This window comes from Nuphar pumila, chromosome 1 (assembly GCF_984573655.1).
Source record: "Nuphar pumila chromosome 1, dmNupPumi1.hap1.1, whole genome shotgun sequence".
Lineage (NCBI taxonomy): Eukaryota > Viridiplantae > Streptophyta > Magnoliopsida > Nymphaeales > Nymphaeaceae > Nuphar > Nuphar pumila.
In genome coordinates this window covers 61,785,427-61,805,636 of record NC_143249.1, presented here as the reverse complement: position 1 = coordinate 61,805,636, position 20,210 = coordinate 61,785,427, and the positions used below count along the sequence as shown (strand labels likewise).

Here is a 20,210-nt window from a genome sequence, read left to right as displayed (position 1 = left end):
GAGCCACTCATCCACCTCTATTTAAATTTGCTTTTAAATTTTTCCAAAGTGCCATGGGGCAGCCGCCCCATGCACCAAATGAGAATACACTACTTTAATTATTACTCTTCTTGATATTACATGGATGCCATGGGCTGCCGCCCACATGGCCAATCCATGCTTTCTTTTTATTACTCCCTTGCCACCGCCCAGCTTGGTCAACGTGACTAGCTGGGCTACCTCACATGGGTGATGCCCAGTGAGGTCGAACCAAGGCTGGGTTCGACCTCCCAGTCGAGCCCAAGCTCGCCTACGAAGAAAATTGAAATAAATTTTGTATATATATATATATTGAGTTGCTCAATTTTTATTTTTGATAAAACCCATAATTCTTTTAGAGCCACATTCAAATTTCTTGAAATGAAAGGGTTTTAAATCAATCAAATTCATCGATGTGCAATTCAATTGATCTCATGCAATTTGAATAAAACTTAGGGTTTTGATGAAAAATGCATTGCAATATGCATACATGTGTATTTGTTTCAATATATATATATATATATATATATATATATATATATATATATGTATGTATGCAAAGATCCTCATAGATATACAAAAGCATTTCTCTAAAAATTCTTATTATGCATTGAATTTTCTAGAAAAATTTGTGGGCCTTACATCCTACCCTCCTTAAAAAGGATTTTGTCCACGTAATCAAAAATATCAATCATCAAAGAGATTAGGGTATTTCTCCCTCATGCTCGCTTCAGGCTTCCATGTGTATTCTTCGATGCCATGGTGTTGCCAACATATTTTAACCAACAAAATGGTCTTGGTACGCAAAACTTGATCTCAACGATCAACGATCTCGATAGGCTTCTCAGCTATCGTCAAATCTTCCTAAACTTCTACGTCTTTATATCGAATGATGTATGATGGATCAGGAATATACTTCCTTAGCATCGACACATGAAATACATTATGGATCTGGGCATATTTTTGAGGTAGCTTAATCTGATAAGCTGCTTCTCTGATTCTCTCGAGAATCTTGAACGGTCTGATGTATCTGGGACTCAACTTTCCCTTCTTTTCAAAACGAAAAATGCTTTTGGTCGGTGAAACTCTCACAAAAACCATATCACCAACCTCAAACAAAAGTTCTCATCGTCTCTTATCAGCATAACTCTTTTGTCTATCTTGCGATGCCTTCAAATGCTCTTGAATCTTCTGCACTTGCTGAGTGTAGTACTGAAGAACAATCAGCGATTCACTGGATTTATTGCTGATATCATCCCAATATGATGATCATCGACAAGGTCTCCCATACAATGCTTCGTACGGAGCCATCCCGATACTAGCGTGATAGCTGTTATTATAGGCAAATTCGACTAAACACAAGTGTGAATCTCACTTGCCTTGTCAGTCGAGCATACAAGCTCGCAACATATCTTCTAACATCTGGATCGTTCTTTCTAACTGACCATCGGTTTGAGGGTGAAAGGCAGTACTAAACTTCAATCTTGTTCCCAAAGTTGATTATAACTATCCCCACAATCGTGACATGAATCTGGGATCACGGTCTGAAGTAATGGACATCAGTACACCATGTAACCTTATGATCTCTCGGATATACAAGTCGGCTAAGCTTTCAAGAGATTGACTGATCCTGATAGGCAAGAAATGAGCAGACTTGGTGAATCTGTCCACAATTACCCAAATTGCATCATGTTTTCATCTAGTTGGTGGTAAATCTACCACGAAATCCATAGTAACATCTTCCCATTTCCACTAAGGAATCTCGATCCTCTACATGAAACCTCTAGGACGTTGGTGCTCAATCTTGATTTGCTGACAAGTCAAGCACCTCAAGACGTACGCTGCTACTTCTTGCTTCATTCTGTTCCACCAATACTTCTGTTGCAGATCCTTGAACATCTTCGTACCACCAAGATGAACGGTGTACTTTGACATATGAGATTCATCAAGAATCTCCTTCAACTCAGGGTTATCTGGCACCCAAAGTTGATCCTTCATACGGATGCTACCATCATCCGCAGTTTGAAAAGATGTACCTTCTTCCTCCATTCGAGCTAAAAGCTTTACGTACTGAGCATCAAGCTTCTGTGCCTCGACAATCCTAGGCAAAATCTTTGATCAGATGGTTAAACCAGACAATTTGATTATTCTGTCTCTAAGCAAAAATGGCTTCCAAGCCATGAAATCCTCGATCAACTTTTAGCTCCACACAAGGCTAGCCAAAATAATGCTCGATTTGCGACTAAGCGCATCTGCCACGACGTTCGCCTTACCAGGGTGGTAAGACAACATGAACTCATAATCCTTGAGGAACTCGAGCCAATGTCATTGTCTCATATTGTTATCATCGCAAAATTTTTAACTTTTTGCAAGTCAAACTGACCTTTGAAAAAGATTTTGAAAATAACTCGCCTCCGTTTTTAAAATGCGGGAAAATTCCGTAGAATGGGACTCGCCTGTCGGTACGAGGTTCAACCGTTCCTGCCACCTTTAACAGGGGTAATTGAACCAAGGATCAATCTTATGCTCTACTCTATTCAACTTGTCTAAATCATATTCTAATTTCTAAATGCACATAGAATCAGGCATGTGCTATGAATTTTCAGAAAATGCACATTTGAAAACATGATGTTTGCTTTGAATGATTGAAATATTTAGAAAATGTAAATCTTGAAAATGATATCACATGGAAAATCGTGAATTAGGACTTGAAAGATATTTCTGAGAGAAATAAAATCGATTTTGAGGAATCCTTGACATTTGGTGAAAATCGACTCTGAGAGACTTGGTTTCTCTGAATTCAAACTTTGAAATTGAAATTCTAACTTAGAAAATTTGAATTTGGAACTTGGGAAATATTTGAAATATCATTGGCAAATCCATATTCTTTTGAATAAGACTTAGAAAAATTCTAACTTCAAACTTTGAAATTGACTGCATAACTTTGGAAAATTGAGTTTATGAACTTGAAAAACACTTGAAATATTCTTTGAAATTCAATGTTTTTAGGAAAATCGATTTTGATATAAGACTTAGGAGATTTTGAGAAAATGAACTTCTTTGAATTGACAATTGCATGAAATGAATGAATATGGATTTGAGGAATTGAGAAATACTTTTTGTATTTTTGAGAAATGCAGTGCATTTTGAAGTTAGCCTAAGAGTGTAGGCTGAATGTGGCCAATTTGAAAAAGTCTGACCAGTGAATACTGAATTTAGAGGGTTCGACCAGTAAAAACCAGATTCAGGAAGTTCGACCAGTGAATACTGGATTCAGGAAGTTCGACCAGTAAAAACCGGATTTAGGAAGTTCGACCAGTGAATACTGGATTCAGGAAGTTCGACCAGTAAAAACCGGATTTAGGAAGTTCGACCAGTGAAAACTGGATTCAGGAAGTTCGACCAGTGAAAACCGGATTTAGGAAGTTTGACCAGTAAAAACCGGATTTAGGAAGTTCGACCAGTGAAAACTGGATTCAGGAAGTTCGACCAGTGAAAACTGGATTCAAGAAGTTCGACCAATAAAAACTGGATTTAGGAAGTTCAACCAGTAAAAACCGGATTTAGGAAGTTCGACCAGTAAAAACCGGATTTAGAAAGTTCGACCAGTGAAAACTGGATTCAGGAAGTTCGACCAGTGAAAACTGGATTCAAGAACTTCGACCAGTAAAAACTGGATTTAAGAAGTTCGACCAGTGAAAACTGGATTTAGAAAGTTCGCTTCACCCGAAGGTTGACCGGTAAAAATGGTTTTGATAAAAACTCGGCCCGCAGGACGAACTTGAAAAAGGTTGGTGTTTAGAAAGCGCTTGATGATTGTAATGTGAGATTTTCAATCTTTTACCCTCACGCTGACCTAGACAAATGTCGGGGTCTTAGAATTTATCCCTTATCCTGAATGGGTAATCGATGCAAATGCAAATTGATGCAGATGAATGCGAATGAATGTATGCAAATGCACATGAATGTAAATGGGTGCACATGCATGCACAAGTGCGTGAAATGAGAGATTTGTTCATCCTGCCTGCATACAGAAAGTTTTGAAGATAAAATGAAAATTTTGAAAATGCCCCAGTGTAACTGGGAAAGAAGAATTTGAACAAAAGGATAAATGATTGATGTTTGAGGAGCGCTCTCTGAAGGTGACACGACAATTGGCTTTTGATTGATTCAGAAGAGACTCTGAAGAGGTCATTCCTCATAAAAGAACATTTTGCCGAGGAGAATAAAAAAAATGGCACTGAGCTTGCGAGAAAAACTGACAACTTTATTGATGTATTGAAGGAAAGGTAACAAATAGAGGAAAGACAGACGAGATTACATCATCCCTTTGAAATAATAAAAGCAAGATGAGAAATTAGGAAAGTGCTAGTGTTATCAAATTTTTGAATGATTGGGGAGAAACATGATCAGGATGAATGGTCCTTCTTTTCATCTCCAACGAGAATATTCTTGTCAATGACGTCTTGGATAATATTTTTAAGGACAAAACAATGCTCAGTATCGTGACCCATTGCCCGATGAAATTTGCAGAACTGATCTTTAAACTTTCCCATGGTCACAGGAGGATTTGCTATCTTGGGGAGTCTAACCTTCCCTTTGGCTATCATGTATTCCAGAACTTGCTCCAGTGGCTGTTCTAAGGGAGTAAAATTGCGATCGTACCCCCAACCATCATGCTTTGGTTTTCTTTGGAATTTTAATTCGAATTGGACACTTGAGGAAGACTTGTCATCTTGCTTGTCCATTTTATCCTTCCGACTTGTGAGGTCATTTTTCTATGAGTTTGGATTTCCTGAGCCTCCAGTATGATTTTTTTCTACCTCCTCTTTTGTTTTGTCCATTGCTACCTCTGGTAGAATTGGTAGAAAATGTGGAGTGAGCCTTCAGAGACCCGACTGTATCTTTTGTGTGCATGTATTCCAAGAAACTCTCGAGTATTTGATCTAACGAGGCCATCTTGTGGTCCTGGTTTGGATCATCACGTTGCATCTCTTGTCGAGTACTTGATTTTTGCTGAGACTTGGATAAGACAGTTGACCAGTACTCTTTCTCATTTTCAATGAAGAGATTCTTGTCGATATGATCTTGGATGATATTCTTAAAGACGAAACAATGTTCAATATCGTGCCCCGTTGTTTGGTGGAATTTGCAGAAGCGGTCTTTCCATTTCCCTAGGGCGACCAGAGGATTAGCAATTCTTGGAAGCTTAACCATTCCTTTGCTCAGCATGTATTCAAGGACCTCTTCGAGGGGCTGATCTAGAGGAGTGAATTCGCGATCGTAACCCCAACCATCATGCTTTTTCTTCTCTTTCTGTTGACTCAATTTTTCACTCTGCTTTAAAGATTTCTCTTTCTGACTTGTATGATTGCCCTTGTTATCCTTGCACCCCTCGCGGTGGGCCTTAACAGAATTTGTCTTTTTTGAATCTTGATTATTCCTGACGGGAGTGATGCTCTTGTAGAAATCTTTGCTTCTAAAGACCTTCTTGCCCTTGTCGCGAGCTTGCAAATCTTTAATCTTCTTTGCCATTTCCTTCAGCTGTATTTGGAACGGATCATCCATTGCTTGATTTTTCCCTTTATAGGTTGTCCCTTGCCTATGAGGGGATCTTTGAAGTGCTTGCCAGACTTCAAACTCTTTATCAGTGCCGCCTACTGATTCTGACTCATCAGATGTATCCTTGTGTTGGATATATTTCTTGGATAGTTTTAAAACTTTCTTGGCTGACCGGCCTTTTGCCCTCTGCTTGACCTGGATCTTTTCTGTACTAGCTTCAACTTGTTCTGTCAACATTTTGGTCATCATCTCTTTGAACATAGCATATATCTGAGGATCAACATCATCCTCTGCTTGCTGACCTTGACTTCTGACTGATCGGGGTGAGTCCATTTCCTCTTCTAAAGTGACTGAGTATGCAACACCTTCAACTGATGAGGTTTTCTTTCTGGATCTTGTATCAACCATCGGGTATCGCAAATGTTCTCTTGGATATTACTGATGCCCTCTGCAAGGTAGAACTGATGATTAGGCTTTTGAAGGAAATTTGGTTGAAGGAAAATATTTGTTGAGAATTTTGATAGACAATTGAAAGAGTATCCCATTACTAGGGATTGAGTCATCGCTGGAATTACGACAATTGCGCTGCTATTCTTTGCAAAATAAACAACTGGAAATATGCCTTGTTACCTAGGCGAGGTCGTCAAACCAAGATGAGATGTAAAATAAAGGAATTTTATTGAGGGGAAAAACATGATTTTATCAATAATACTCTTGACAGAGGGGAGGGGGACAAACAATTTTCCACCACTCTGGATAATCAGAGGACACTCGAGGACCAGGAAAAATAGTAAGATTGACAAAGGAATCCCAGCCATGTCTGGCAGAATGGTATGCTCCGGACCACTGATCTGATGCGAGGTTGAATTCTGGCAGAACCCCTGCTAGTGGACGAATCTCTACGCGCTTCTACCTCTGAGAGAACTGCCTGACACACCGCTCTGTATGATAGTATGCGCAGAAGAAGAGGCCAAGTAGTCTAAATCGCTTGCCATAAGCATAAGTGTATCTGGGAGGTGATTCCTGATGATCAAAGTAATCCCATACGACCTCTTCCTCCTGAAGGTTGTCGATCAAGAACCGGTATCGCGCAACTGGAAGAAGCTTTTCACCATTGTATCTGAAGGAACTGGCTCGGACTGGCATATGCCGGAGGAACCAAGATTGCAAGGCATAGGTGCACCCTTCGACTAGAATCGATTCTCCGAGTGCGAAACGAGTCAACCCTCGGTATAGAAAGGCGAGTGCGGCCATGGCTATTGAGAGGCGGCTGGTCTGTCGACTTCCCCATCTCCTTAGAAGCTGAACTATTCTGATATCCATGTAATTCCGTCCATCGGGAAAGAAAGCCAATCCCACCGTGCACAGAACCATCGCGTGCTGAATTCTCTCTCGAGCTGTTCTAGACAACGAACTGACTTCCACAAATGTCCCATGCTGTCTGTAGATTTCGAGCAGATCCACATATTCATTTCCATCTTCTTCAATCAGAGGCCAAGACTTGCGTCCTGTCATGCGGGCTAAGGCATCCTTAGGGTCCAGACCCTTAACATTAATCAGAAACTGTTTCTCCAATGGATCTCCAGGCTGACCGGCTGGCTCGGGCAATCCCATGATCTCTGAAAATTCATCCATCAGCACTGTCATCTCGCCCCACGGGAACCAGAAGGTAGAAGTGCTCGGATTCCACCGTTCTGCTAGTGCATGGATCAAGTTGCCGTTGACTGTCTGCTTTCCCACTGCGGACGCCAGTTCCAATCCACACTCGTCCAGATGGTCCGGAAACATACGAGAGAAGTTCTTGAACCATGAATAATACCACCGGGGAAAGAAGGATCCGGTGCTGAGGACTCGATGTTCGGGAAGACGTTGTCGCACCTCGTAGGAGATGTGACTGTCAGGGAAGACTGAATCAAGCTGACTGGATGCCATCGGACTGGAAGACATGGAAATTGGAGTAAGACTTGGAAAATACAGGAATTTTGAGAAAAATGCAGCCAGGATAAAAATAAAGCAGGAAATTCGAAATCCAGAAGATAGGAAAGATGGGAAATCACCTGGAGTTTTGAAGAAAATGGAGGAATTTTATGAAAATCGTCCAGGGTTTAATGAAATATGAAGAAATAAATGAAGTATTTGGAAAATCATTCAAGGTTTAAAACATGGACAGTACATGGACATAGATTGAGGAATTTTGAAAAATCGTCCAGTAATTTAGAAAATTCAGAAAAATGTGGAAAATAAAAAGGAAATAACATATTCAATCAAATTCTGCATAAACAAGTATGCACAAACAACATTCCCTAAAAGCTGACTCTAGATGCACAAATTTTGAAATAGCTGTAGGACCTTAATCCTAACTCTAAGGTTCAGATCAACTGTATCCAATCCAGTTATGCCTATATACTCAAGCCAAGGCTCGATGTACGTGGCATAAAATCAATTTCTCCGGTTCTAGGTTCAAGTTTTCCAACATCCTTGAGCACCTGCCGATATACGTTGGACTATGGCCCTTGGTACGTGGCAGGGGGGTTTTCGCCCAAATAGGTGGCCCAGTTGTGAGGCTCTGTCCCGAACTATGGTTCTGGAAGAGAGCCCAGCAACGTGAAGACCTTGACAATATAGGTGGGGTGATTTTTGAAAAACATGAGCACATGCAATCAAACAGAAGGCTCTAAGTCCTAAAGAGATAGAAATTTGAAATATTTGAAGAAGCAAACATTGTTTTCATACAATTCCTAAATTGAGGAGTGTTGTATTAGACCTAAGTCTATGTGTGCATGAATAATTCTCCTCAATATGGTCCTACCAAACCATACCTAGTCTATATGCATTCCATGTCAGCTGGGTTCAAGTCTAGGCTCCTAGGTTCACATGATATCATAAAGCAAAGCTGACATTCCATGGAAATCGATTTTGACAATTTGAACTAACTAGAGCATTAGATTGATCAGGCGAAGACAGGTCCCATCACGGTCGCCAAACCTGTTATCATCGCAAAATTTTTAACTTTTTGCAAGTCAAACTGACCTTTGAAAAAGATTTTGAAAATAACTCGCCTCCGTTTTTAAAATGCGGGAAAATTCCGTAGAATGGGACTCGCCTGTCGGTACGAGGTTCAACCGTTCCTGCCACCTTTAACAGGGGTAATTGAACCAAGGATCAATCTTATGCTCTACTCTATTCAACTTGTCTAAATCATATTCTAATTTCTAAATGCACATAGAATCAGGCATGTGCTATGAATTTTCAGAAAATGCACATTTGAAAACATGATGTTTGCTTTGAATGATTGAAATATTTAGAAAATGTAAATCTTGAAAATGATATCACATGGAAAATCGTGAATTAGGACTTGAAAGATATTTCTGAGAGAAATAAAATCGATTTTGAGGAATCCTTGACATTTGGTGAAAATCGACTCTAAGAGACTTGGTTTCTCTGAATTCAAACTTTGAAATTGAAATTCTAACTTAGAAAATTTGAATTTGGAACTTGGGAAATATTTGAAATATCATTGGCAAATCCATATTCTTTTGAATAAGACTTAGAAAAATTCTAACTTCAAACTTTGAAATTGACTGCATAACTTTGGAAAATTGAGTTTATGAACTTGAAAAACACTTGAAATATTCTTTGAAATTCAATGTTTTTAGGAAAATCGATTTTGATATAAGACTTAGGAGATTTTGAGAAAATGAACTTCTTTGAATTGACAATTGCATGAAATGAATGAATATGGATTTGAGGAATTGAGAAATACTTTTTGTATTTTTGAGAAATGCAGTGCATTTTGAAGTTAGCCTAAGAGTGTAGGCTGAATGTGGCCAATGTGAAGATCATAAATCTAAGTATCATTCATATTCTGACTATGGCCATAAATACAAATTCCACCAAGTTTATAAACTTCATAGAAGCTAGTGCATGTGCCATTCGTGTAGACCATGGTGAATTTGTAAGAATATGCATGAATCATCATTCATCACACATTAACATTATTTAAAAAAAATAAACTATATGCAATGCTGCCTAAGCTAAGCAGGAAATATAAATTCTTATTCCAAAGTTTAATTACAAATTACATCACTATTGAAATTTAAATACATGAAAAATAAAGTCTTCAATGTATCTGCAAAACTAGAAAACTTGGTTAATGAAAATATGTTGGCTTTTCTAGATTTATCCAGTAATATCTAGAAATTGCTGGATTTTGCTAGATATAAGCCTTTTTGCCTTGATTCCCTTAAATCAAAATGATAAAGTATGAAATAAAATGGAATAAATAAGGAAGAGAAGATATGAAATTTCGAAATTGGGGTCAAAATAACCAAAATACCCCTAATAACAAGACTATGGCCTTGAAATTAGGGTTTTTAGAAAGATATTTTGATAAAATGCAAGTTTTGAAATTTGAATGGAATAAACTCAAACCAAATATGCTATGACATGATTAAAAATATGAAATTAGGGTTAGGGATTTCGAAATTTAGGTCAAATGACCAAATTGCCCCCGATAGCAAGACTATGGCCTTGAAATCAAGGTTTTCTGAAATAGATTTTGGTAAAAACTTAGGTTTTATGCACTAAATGAAATCAAATGAGCACAAAATTAAACCTAAAGCATCCTAATATGATTATGAACATGATTAAATCCTAAAAATATATGCTTATGCACGAAAATCCAATAATATCACAAAAACTGTGATTTTAGCAGTGTTTTTGGATCTTTCAGGAACCCGGTTTTGCAATTTGCTTAATTCAGACATCAAATGGATTCCAAAATCCATACAAATTGGTACCTGCACTTGTTATAACCCTAATGTCGAATTGGAATTATAAAAATAATTTTTTGACATTGCATTAATCCGAAAATTGCATTAAACCCTAAAAATATGCTATTTTTGACCTAATTCACAAACCAGTCTCAGTCCAAGACCTGAACCAGGGGTCAAATCTCCATGAAAAATTATGAAATTTTACAGAGACTAACTAAGAAGAAAAACAGAGATTTACCAATTTACATATCGGAAAAATCATCTCCGGTTAGGGAGAAACCCTTCCGGCAATCTGAGCTAAAATATATCACTCTTAACAGGGATTAAAACAGCTATTCCAGATTGAAAATACAGACATAAATAGCAATTCTAAACAAAAATCTCTGAAATTTTAGTGGTAAACAGTAGACAGAAAAATAACAATACTCACTTTTTACATATCTAAAATCGGATCTGTGGTTTGGGATTTATGACTAACACAAGTCTGATTAGGGTTTTGGTAAACCCTAACGAGCTTTAAATTTAAAAACAGATTCTCTAAAAGGGGAAAAATACTAAACATTGATCAAAAAATCCGAAAATTTCCCATAAGGCAGTTCTACTCAATGTGAATCCATAGCACTTTACAGATCTAAAATCGGATATAAGATGAGAGAAATATCATCACAGCAAGTTACCTTCTTGATTTTAACCATGATTTTAAAGCTTTAAAAACCCGATTTGATGTCTGATTTTTTTGACAGAGTTCCCGAGATGCAAAACCTCTGATTTTTCTACAGTAACTTAATGACTCATGCATTCACCACATATAAAAAAATCAGAACTAAACAATGAGAACTTCAATCCGAAATAACATTATCTTTACTATTCTAAACCTAAAACACACAGAAATTTAAGAAACTTGAAAAACCATGCATTAACTAATGTAAATAAATAAAATAAACCATAAAACAGTAAATAAAAATTATTTTTATGCTGTAAAACGTAAAACAAACATGAATAAACCATGAAAATAAATTAAAAACAGGGAATCAATGGCTGGAATTTGATATCACCTTTAAAACATAGATTTAACCCATTAAAAAGGGTAAATCATATATTTTATTGGTTAATAATATAAAGAACCATATTAAAATCAATTCTAATGGATTAAAATCCCTGTAAATCATCCAAAACAGGGTTAGATCACCTTCTTGTATTGTTCTTGCTGATTCTTGATGGTTCTTGAGGTTGAATCCATGGTTTAATCCATGAAGGAGATGACACCAATGGCTAAAATTGATTTAAAACATGAAAAAGTATTAAATAAAACTAAAAAATATTAAAAATATTACCTTGGTGCTTGCAGCTGCAATGGAGGAAGGTGGAGGTTCTGGAGAGGAGAGAGAGGCCACGAAAATTGGAGAGAAAAGAGTCCCCCTTTTGGCCCCCCTTAGGTCCCTTTTTATAGTTTTTCAAAAAGTCACTTAATTAGGGTTAATTAAGAGGTTTTTCATTTTTTTAGGACTCTTTCTAATAAATCCACTAAAGGCAACGATTTTTTGTGGTTTTCTAACCTAGGTGGGACTCTAATTAATCCCTAATTAGCCCCTAACTAAACCTAGAAAACCCCCAAATGTGATGCCACTTGGCATCTTTCACATTTGGGTTTTTAAAACACCTTTAAAAACATTTAAAAACACTAGTTTTAAAAACTAATTTTCAAAATGAGTTTTCAAAATGGTTTTGACTCTTCTAAACCTCTAACACTAACCAAGACATCAACTAACCCTAGTCTAGCCCTGACTTACTCGAATATGGCGCCACCCCGAGTGGGCCCTACTTGAGTTTTTCAAAAAGTGATTTTAAAACTTGAAATTGAAGGAGTTTTCAAAAGATTTTCAAAAGTAAACTTAAAATTAGGATTTTTGAAATGGCATAAGGTCCTAACTGAGTTAGAATTCCTCTGGATATGATGCTAACTGAGTGAGCCCACATCGAATTTTGAACATTTTTTAAATAAACACTGAAAATGGCTTTGAAAAGGGGTTAAAATCAGTATTTGAAATTCAAGATCTTTGAAAATAGGGTCTCAAGCGAACTGGAACTCCGGGTTAGAGTCCTGAACTCTTAGGACTCTGAGATTTTAGATTTTAAAAGCCAAATGAAAGAATTTTCAAAAGATTTTATCAAGAAATGATGAAATAAGTCAGAAAACACAGTCAGGGTTAGACTCCCAACTCGACCGAACTCTAAAATAGAGTCCTGAACTAACTGGACTATGTAAAATGACCTAAATTTTGAAAGCAAACGGAAAAGATTGAAAATGGAAGTAAAACAGACTTAAAAACAGACTCCTGACTGGATTAGGACTCTGAGACAGAGTCCTGATCGGACTGAAACTTTCAAAAATTTGAAAAATTTGATGAATAGAAGAATTCAGAAGCGACACCACCTCAATGGGTCTCATCTGTGAATTGAAATCGATTAAAGTTTGAATTTGAAAGGAATCTAGATTGTTTTCTGAGAAAATATTTTGAAATATAAAGTCCTGGGGTTGGAAAATGACAAAGTATTGAATAAAAACCCAGGTTTTGAAATTGATTTTGAAATAAAGCTTTAAAATTCAAATCTGGATTGAATGTTTTGAAATAGGAGTGCTGGATCTCGAAGATGAGATGTAATGACATGCAATGCTATGCAGAATACATGCAATGACATGCAATGATCTGTAATGACTTATGAAATGGACAAACACTGGATGAGGGTGAAAATTTGGGGTGTTTACACATATTCAATTCTTTCTGAGAGAATAGGTACTTGAGAATCTTGTGGTAAAAAAAGATCTCGAATGTATCTCCATATAAATAATGTCGTCAAGACTTCAAGGCGAACACTACAGCTGCTAACTTCAGGTCATGAGTTGGATAGTTTCTCTCGTGAATCTTGAACTGCCTTGATGCGTATATAATAACTATTCCATGTTGCATTAGCACGCATCTGAAACATGTTCCTGAGGCGTCTGTGTACACCACAAAACCACCTCCGCCAGAAGGTAAAGCTAACACCAGAGAGGTCGTCAGCTTAGTCTTGAGGATCCAGAAACTCTCTTCACAAGCGTTAGTCTACTCAAACTTGATGCCTTTTCACAAAAGCTTCATCAACGATAGTTCAATTCTAGAAAAATCTTGGATGAATCGTCGATAGTATCCTGCCAATCCGAGAAAACTGCGAATATCAGAGACATTTCAAGGCTGCCTCCAGCCTGACACGACTTCAACCGTAGCTAGATCCATTGAAACTCCATCACTAGATATCATGTGACCCAAAAACATAACTCGCTTGAGCCAAAACTCATATTTGGAGAAATTGGCAAAAAATTTGTGCACTCAAAGTACTCCCAAAATGATATGCAAATGCTCTCGATATTGCTCAGAACTCTTTGAGTAGATCAAGATGTCATCGATAAACATGATCACGAAGGTGTCCACGAATGGACGAAAAATTTGGTTCATCAATTACATGAACGTTGCAAGTACATTGTGAGCCCGAAAGGCATCACTTCGAACTCGTACAACCCGTATCTCATTCGAAATGCTGTCTTCGAGATATCTTCCTTCTTGATTCAGAGTTGATGATAACCCGATCTGAGGTCGATCTTCGAGAATATCTTCGCTCTCTGCAACTGATCGAAGAGATCTTCAATTCTTAATAGTAGGTATTTATTCTTAATCGTCGCTTGGTTGAGCATTCTGTAGTCAATGCACAACCTCATAGATCAGTCATTCTTCTTCATGAACAACACTGGTGCACCCCATGGAGATGCACTGGGTCTGATGAAACCTTGCTCCATCAACTCTTCCAACTAATACTTCAGTTCTTCAAGTTCTATCGGAGCCATATGATACGGTGTCTTAGAAATCAGAGTCGTTCCAGGCAATAACTCGATGCAAAATTTGATCTCGTGCTTTAGAGGTAATCCGGGCAGTTCCTCAGGAAACACGTCAGGAAACTCCCACACTACATCTAAGTTCTTGATTGAAATTATCTCTGGTTTGACTGGGGCGATACTAATCAAGAATGCAGTACCCACATTTCGCAAGTACTTCTGGGCTTTGAAGAATAAAATCAAACGACTGTCTCGAATAGATCGAGAGAGTTTGATTTCCAAAATTAGATGAACAGGTTGATATAAAACCACTTTGCCTTCTCTACAAAGAACTTGAGCGTGATACTCGAATAACTAATCCATACCTAGAATGACATCAAACTCAGTCATGTCTAGTAGGATTATGTCAGCTGGCGAATTCTGACATGCCACTGACACCTCGATGCTCAGAATATAGTCCACACACAAGGACTGATCACTGGTCGGAGTATGGACTTCCAACGGGTAATTCAACGGTTCCACAGACATAGGCAAAGTTTTAGCGTATCTAACAAAGATGAACGAATAGGAAGCACCATAATCAAATAAGGTAAAAGCCACTTGTCCAACGACTAAGATAGTACATTGGACCAACTCTCCTTTGGTCACTTGCTCGATAGTGGCTGCATACGCTCATCCTGCCACCATTTTCTGACTACCTAGCTTCTGCTGATGAGATTGTTGCTATTGAGGCAGTCGCTGATATATCAGTTTCAATGTTTCAGGTGTGTTTCTCTTCATGTCATCTGACTGCTTTTTCTGGTAGTCTTTGATATAGTGGCCCATCTTGCCACAATACAGACATCCTCTAGTGTCACGAGGACACAGTCAGCGAGGATGATCAACAAGACACTTTGGGCAACCTAGTATTGCCGCTAACTGCTTCTACTGCTGATGATGATGCTGGTGCTAACAGTTTTGATAACGATTGTTGTTGTTGCTGCCCTGAGAGCAGTACTTCTTTGTTGGTGGATGAAACTTCTTTTCACTGGGGTTCTTCTAAAATTGTCTCTTCTTAAGCCAACATTTTTGGCCTAACTGCAAGTTTTCTCTGAACTGTTATGCCTTCTGTGATTTGGACCAATCCTACTCCAAGAGAGTAGCCGTCTCCAAAGTCTGATCTAGAGTCATAGGGGCATGAGTATAAACCTTTGTGCGAATAGCAGGCTTCAAACCGTGAGCAAACTTTATTGCTTGATCCTTCTCGGTAACGTAAATAATAGGACAGTAGCATTCCAAACTTTTAAACTTCGTAACATATTCTGCCAGTGTAGAGCTCCCTTGCTAAAGGTCAAGGAACTCTTGCATTTTTTGACTTCGCTCGTGTATTAGGAAGTATGCGGCATAGAAAACTTTGACAAATTTCTCCCACGTGACTACTTCATTCATGAACTTGACTTCTAAGGTAGTCGCCCACAACCTTTTCATATCCTTCCGAAGTTGGTACGTTCCAAAGTCTACCTTCTGGTCATCGTTGACTTGTAGTACACAGAAGATCCACTCGATCTCTCGAACCCAATCTTCTGTTGCTTTGGGAGTCGACTTTCCATCGAAAGATGGAGGGTTCATTCTCATAAACTGCTTATATGGTACTAAGGTAGTTGGAGTCTGAGTAGGTGTCTTGCGTCCTTAGGTGGCTTGCTGAAGGTTGTCACTCATGGCACGCATGGTTTCTGCTTGACGGCCAACAACCTCTGTAAGGTTGTTGAGAGACTCCATCAAGTCATCACATTGACCTCGCCATGCCATCTTGAATAAGAAAAAGCTTGTATAAGCGAAAGTGCAACTTCCCAAAAACACAAATTCTATTTATAAGCAAAGGATTCATGCTTTTCATTACATTCAAGCCAAAATACCCTTCCACTAAGACAGGGTTACAAAACATATCCAACTACGTTGGAAAACAAAAACGAAACACTGACTTAGTATTTCCACAAAATGTTCACAATCAATCAAGCATCTTTATTTTTGACTGGTGTAATTGTCTTGGTAGTTGTTTTGATTCCCGCACCATCTCCGCTTAGGACAAGAAGGAGATGCTGGTGTGTATTGAGGAGAATTCGGTGGAGTACGCCAAGCTATCTCAAGGCCTTCGTCAGGAACTTCATTCCGCACTGGAGAAAGAGGAGGAGCTGGCATGTACTGAGGGGAAACAGAGTATGAATAGGATGCTAGCGAGTACTGGGGAGAATTTGATGAAGTGCTCAAATCCCCCACATGGTCAACTTCAAGTGGTACCGGACTGGTCTTAGATGCCACATCTTCAACTATTTTAGCATTACCCTTGGCTATTTCATCTCCCACTTTATGCTGGTACTCAATCTCAATATGCCTTCTAAGGCCACAGTAAGGGCAATAGCTTAATTCACGGGGACAAATTTGTCCCACATGATACAGCTTGCATCTAGCATACTGTGATCATTGCAAAATTTTCCCTTTTTCTTTTTCTCACTTTTTCTCTCCTTTTTCCTTTCTCGCCCTTTTCCCTTTTTGAAGAGGAAAAAGAAAGAAAGAAGAGAGAAGAGAAAGAAAGAAAGAAAAGAAACTCTTTTGCAAGGTCTCACTTAACCTTAATTTGAAAAAGAATGTTTTGAAAATTAACTCACCTCTGTTTTTGAAATATTTGTAGAAAAATGATGGAGAGATGGGATTCGCTCATCGGTACGAGGTTCAACCAATCCTGGCGCTTTTACCAGGGATAATTGAACCAAGGATCGAATCAATTCCTTTTGCTTTGCCTAAATTTTGTCTAAATGATTATTCTGAAATCCTAAAAATGCACATTGAATCATGCTTGTACTTATGAAAATGCAAGGATGTATGCTTTTTGAGATACTTCAGAAATTTTGGGTTTTCCCAAGTGATTTTGAAATAAGTTTGAAAACATCTTTGGAAAAATGGTTCAAAAAGTTAAACTTGATTTGGAAAAGTTGAATTTTGGATTTAAACTTGAATTTTGAAATGAATTTGAGATTTTGAAAAGAAAACTTAGAATTCTGAAGTTGAAATCCTAACTGAGATCAAAGAAGGAAGACTTGAAATTGAAAATGAAATTTGGAAAATAAGAGTTGAACTTGGAATTGATACTGAAATTTGAGATTTAAACTTTGAAATAGAATTGGAAATTGGATTTAAAAATAGAATTTGAAATCAGAATGGAATTTCAAAGTTGAATTGAACTTTGAAATTAGAATATTGAATTGATTTTGAAATTGAATTTTGATCTTGGAAATTGAAATTGAATTTGGAAGTTTTTTAATTGAATTCAGAATCTGAAATGAAAATTGGATTTATAATTCAAAGAATGAATTTAGGAGTTGAATTTTTAGAGAAATGCACTTTGGAAATAGAATTTGAACTTGGAATTTGAAATCAGGATGGAATTTGAGAATAAAAGATGAATTTGAATTTATAAATGAGAACTGAAAATGATTTTTTAATTTAGAAATAAAAACTGGGTTTTTGAAAATTTATTTCAAAATCACTTAGATGATTGGAAGATAATTTGAAACAATATGAAAAAGAATGCAATTCTATCCTAAACGATGAATGCTTTGAAATTTATTTAAAGATTGAGATTTTAAAATCATGTTTCATTCTTTAATAGAATTAAAATAAGATTAAATCATAATACATTCATGACTATGGTCACAAACATATTATAATATAATCTATATTTTAATTCTAATAAAGAATGAAATAAATTTTTGGTGCCTTTATAGGATTTAAAATGAAATTAACTTTTAATATATCCATGACTATGGCCACAAATATATCTCAAGTTAATTCACATATTAAATTCTGATAAAGGAAAGATTATTTAAGAAAAATATGATGATTTTCAAAAAAGACCTAAGTGGAGGTCAAATGTTATTCCATAAAAGATAAAAATCCTAAGTATTGCTCACATTTTGACTATGGCCATAGATGTGAATCATTTACTTAGAATTATTTACCTTTTATTAGAAAGATGCATGTGCCATTCGTGTTTCACCATTGTGGATTTTTGAAATAAAAGTAAAAATAAGATGAAACAAGTAAGTTATGAGAATTACATGCTCATACATTCTATTCTAGACCAAAAAGTAAAGGTTCTCATTAATATCTAACTATTACAACCTTGAATTGGAATTGAAATTACAAAATTCTAATCTAAGAAGGAAAAACAATATTTTCCATATTTTCCATGCAAAATTGAGTTAGCACAAAGCAAAATGTAGAAAATATATGAGAAAATGAGGAATGTTATATTAAAAACCAACATGTATATGAGAAGGCATATATCAAAATGTATATGGGAATGCATGCGTACATGAAAATATATGTAGGAAAAGTGGATATGAGGGTATACATATACTCTTGTAACCAAAATTCCAATATGAGAACTTGAACATGCCTATGTGATGTATGGGTGCTATGAGAATGCATGTAGGATGGAAGGACATGGGTCTACTGAAAGTGGTGAATGCAGGTATTGCAAGGTGATTGATGATGCATAAATATCATATTTTCTTAACATGTTTTCACTGCATAAACGCATCATCTATAGGTTAAGAGCATACACTTAGATGCATAATGATGTTAGGGAGCTCTGGTTCGAATTTCATCGAAATCGGAGTTAATTTGAAGGAATTAGGGCATTTACAGTGTAGCGGGTCAAATATCGGAGCCGATTTGAGAGATCTGGATCCAGACGCCCATTTGGATCTTGGATTTGGGTCAAAATACATTATTTCAACCCAGCTCCAGCCCATTTAAGTTTTGCAAAACTATTTTCTAAAAACCCCCTGCAGAAAGAGGCGCCCAAGAATTATTTTTATTTTAACACTGTTTTGAAAAAATGCCCAAAACAGCAAATCGTGTAAAAGAGGGAGAGGGACGCCCATTCCAGTTTGTCTTTGCTTTGGTTTTCGCGCACTAGAGGCACGATTCTAACTCCAGCCCCCTTCTCAACCCTCACCTCCTTCCATCTCCATTGAAGACATGGCGAAAAGCTTGAGATCCAAGCCTTCTACTTTGTCTCCCTTCCCAATCTTCTCATTTCTTTAATCTCCCATGTTGGTTAATCTCATGTTGTTGTGTTTTTGCAGGTGCAGTAGAGGTGGGAAACATTTTTTCTCGTGTGGAAGTGCGAAACACTCCAACGAGAAGGGCCGGCTCTACCTCCATCCGGTCTTCTACGCCCCCCGATCGAGAATCGATTCACATTTCATCTTTGGTGGATTTCCAACGTGTTGCAGCTGTAGGATATGGTACCATGGTGTATTTCCAGCATCAACAAGGCCCCGAACGGTGTGAAGCCAAGCAAAGTCCGCTCTTTTCTCTCCTTCAGTCGTCGGATCGCCTTGGAGGTAGGTCTTCTCATCCCTTTCTTCTAGTTAAAACCTATCATGTGTGTGCGTGATGTGTGTTGTGTTTTCTGTATTTTTCGTCCAGCCTTAATGTAGAAGATGTCATGCATAAACCAGCATGTAGAATGTTTAGGGGTTTGGTTGATTAAAATTAATGTTTTTCATCCAACGTTGGCATGTTTTGGGTGTGTGCGTGTAATCAAAATATATTTCTGTGTGTCTGCGTCTTTTTCATGTTTTCCCAGCAGTAGTTAGGTCTGCAAATATTCTTATTAACATGATTTTATTGCCTATTGATGCCGTTCTTAGTTCTTGATCATTTTTAGGGGTTATTATGCATGTGCGTGTGATGTGTTTTTCGGTCATGTGCTGCCTGATTGTGTACATTATTTCCTCAACTGTAGTTAGGTCTGAATGTGTGGTTACCAGCATTAGGTAGTTTATTCGTTAGTTTCATTTGATCCTTTTTGATATAATTGTTCATGTAAATTTTGCTTTAGGTAAATGATCTAATGTAGTTAGTTTACATTCTGTTTAGTTTTAGCGTTTTCTGTAGCTGTATAGGTTGTTGATTTAATTTCATTTAGTTAATTAGAT

General features: G+C 37.3%; 1 protein-coding gene across 1 annotated transcript; it reads right to left on the bottom strand.

Annotated features, from left to right (window-relative positions):
• Positions 1-1,524: 1,524 nt before the first annotated feature.
• LOC149848969 (uncharacterized) lies at positions 1,525-2,067 on the bottom strand. The gene is made up of 2 exons (XM_090006255.1): positions 1,847-2,067; positions 1,525-1,681 (listed from the first exon to the last, which is right to left on the bottom strand). The coding sequence occupies exons 1-2, from the start codon at positions 2,065-2,067 to the stop codon at positions 1,525-1,527; spliced, it is 378 nt and encodes a 125-aa protein (XP_089862381.1).
• Positions 2,068-20,210: the final 18,143 nt, after the last annotated feature.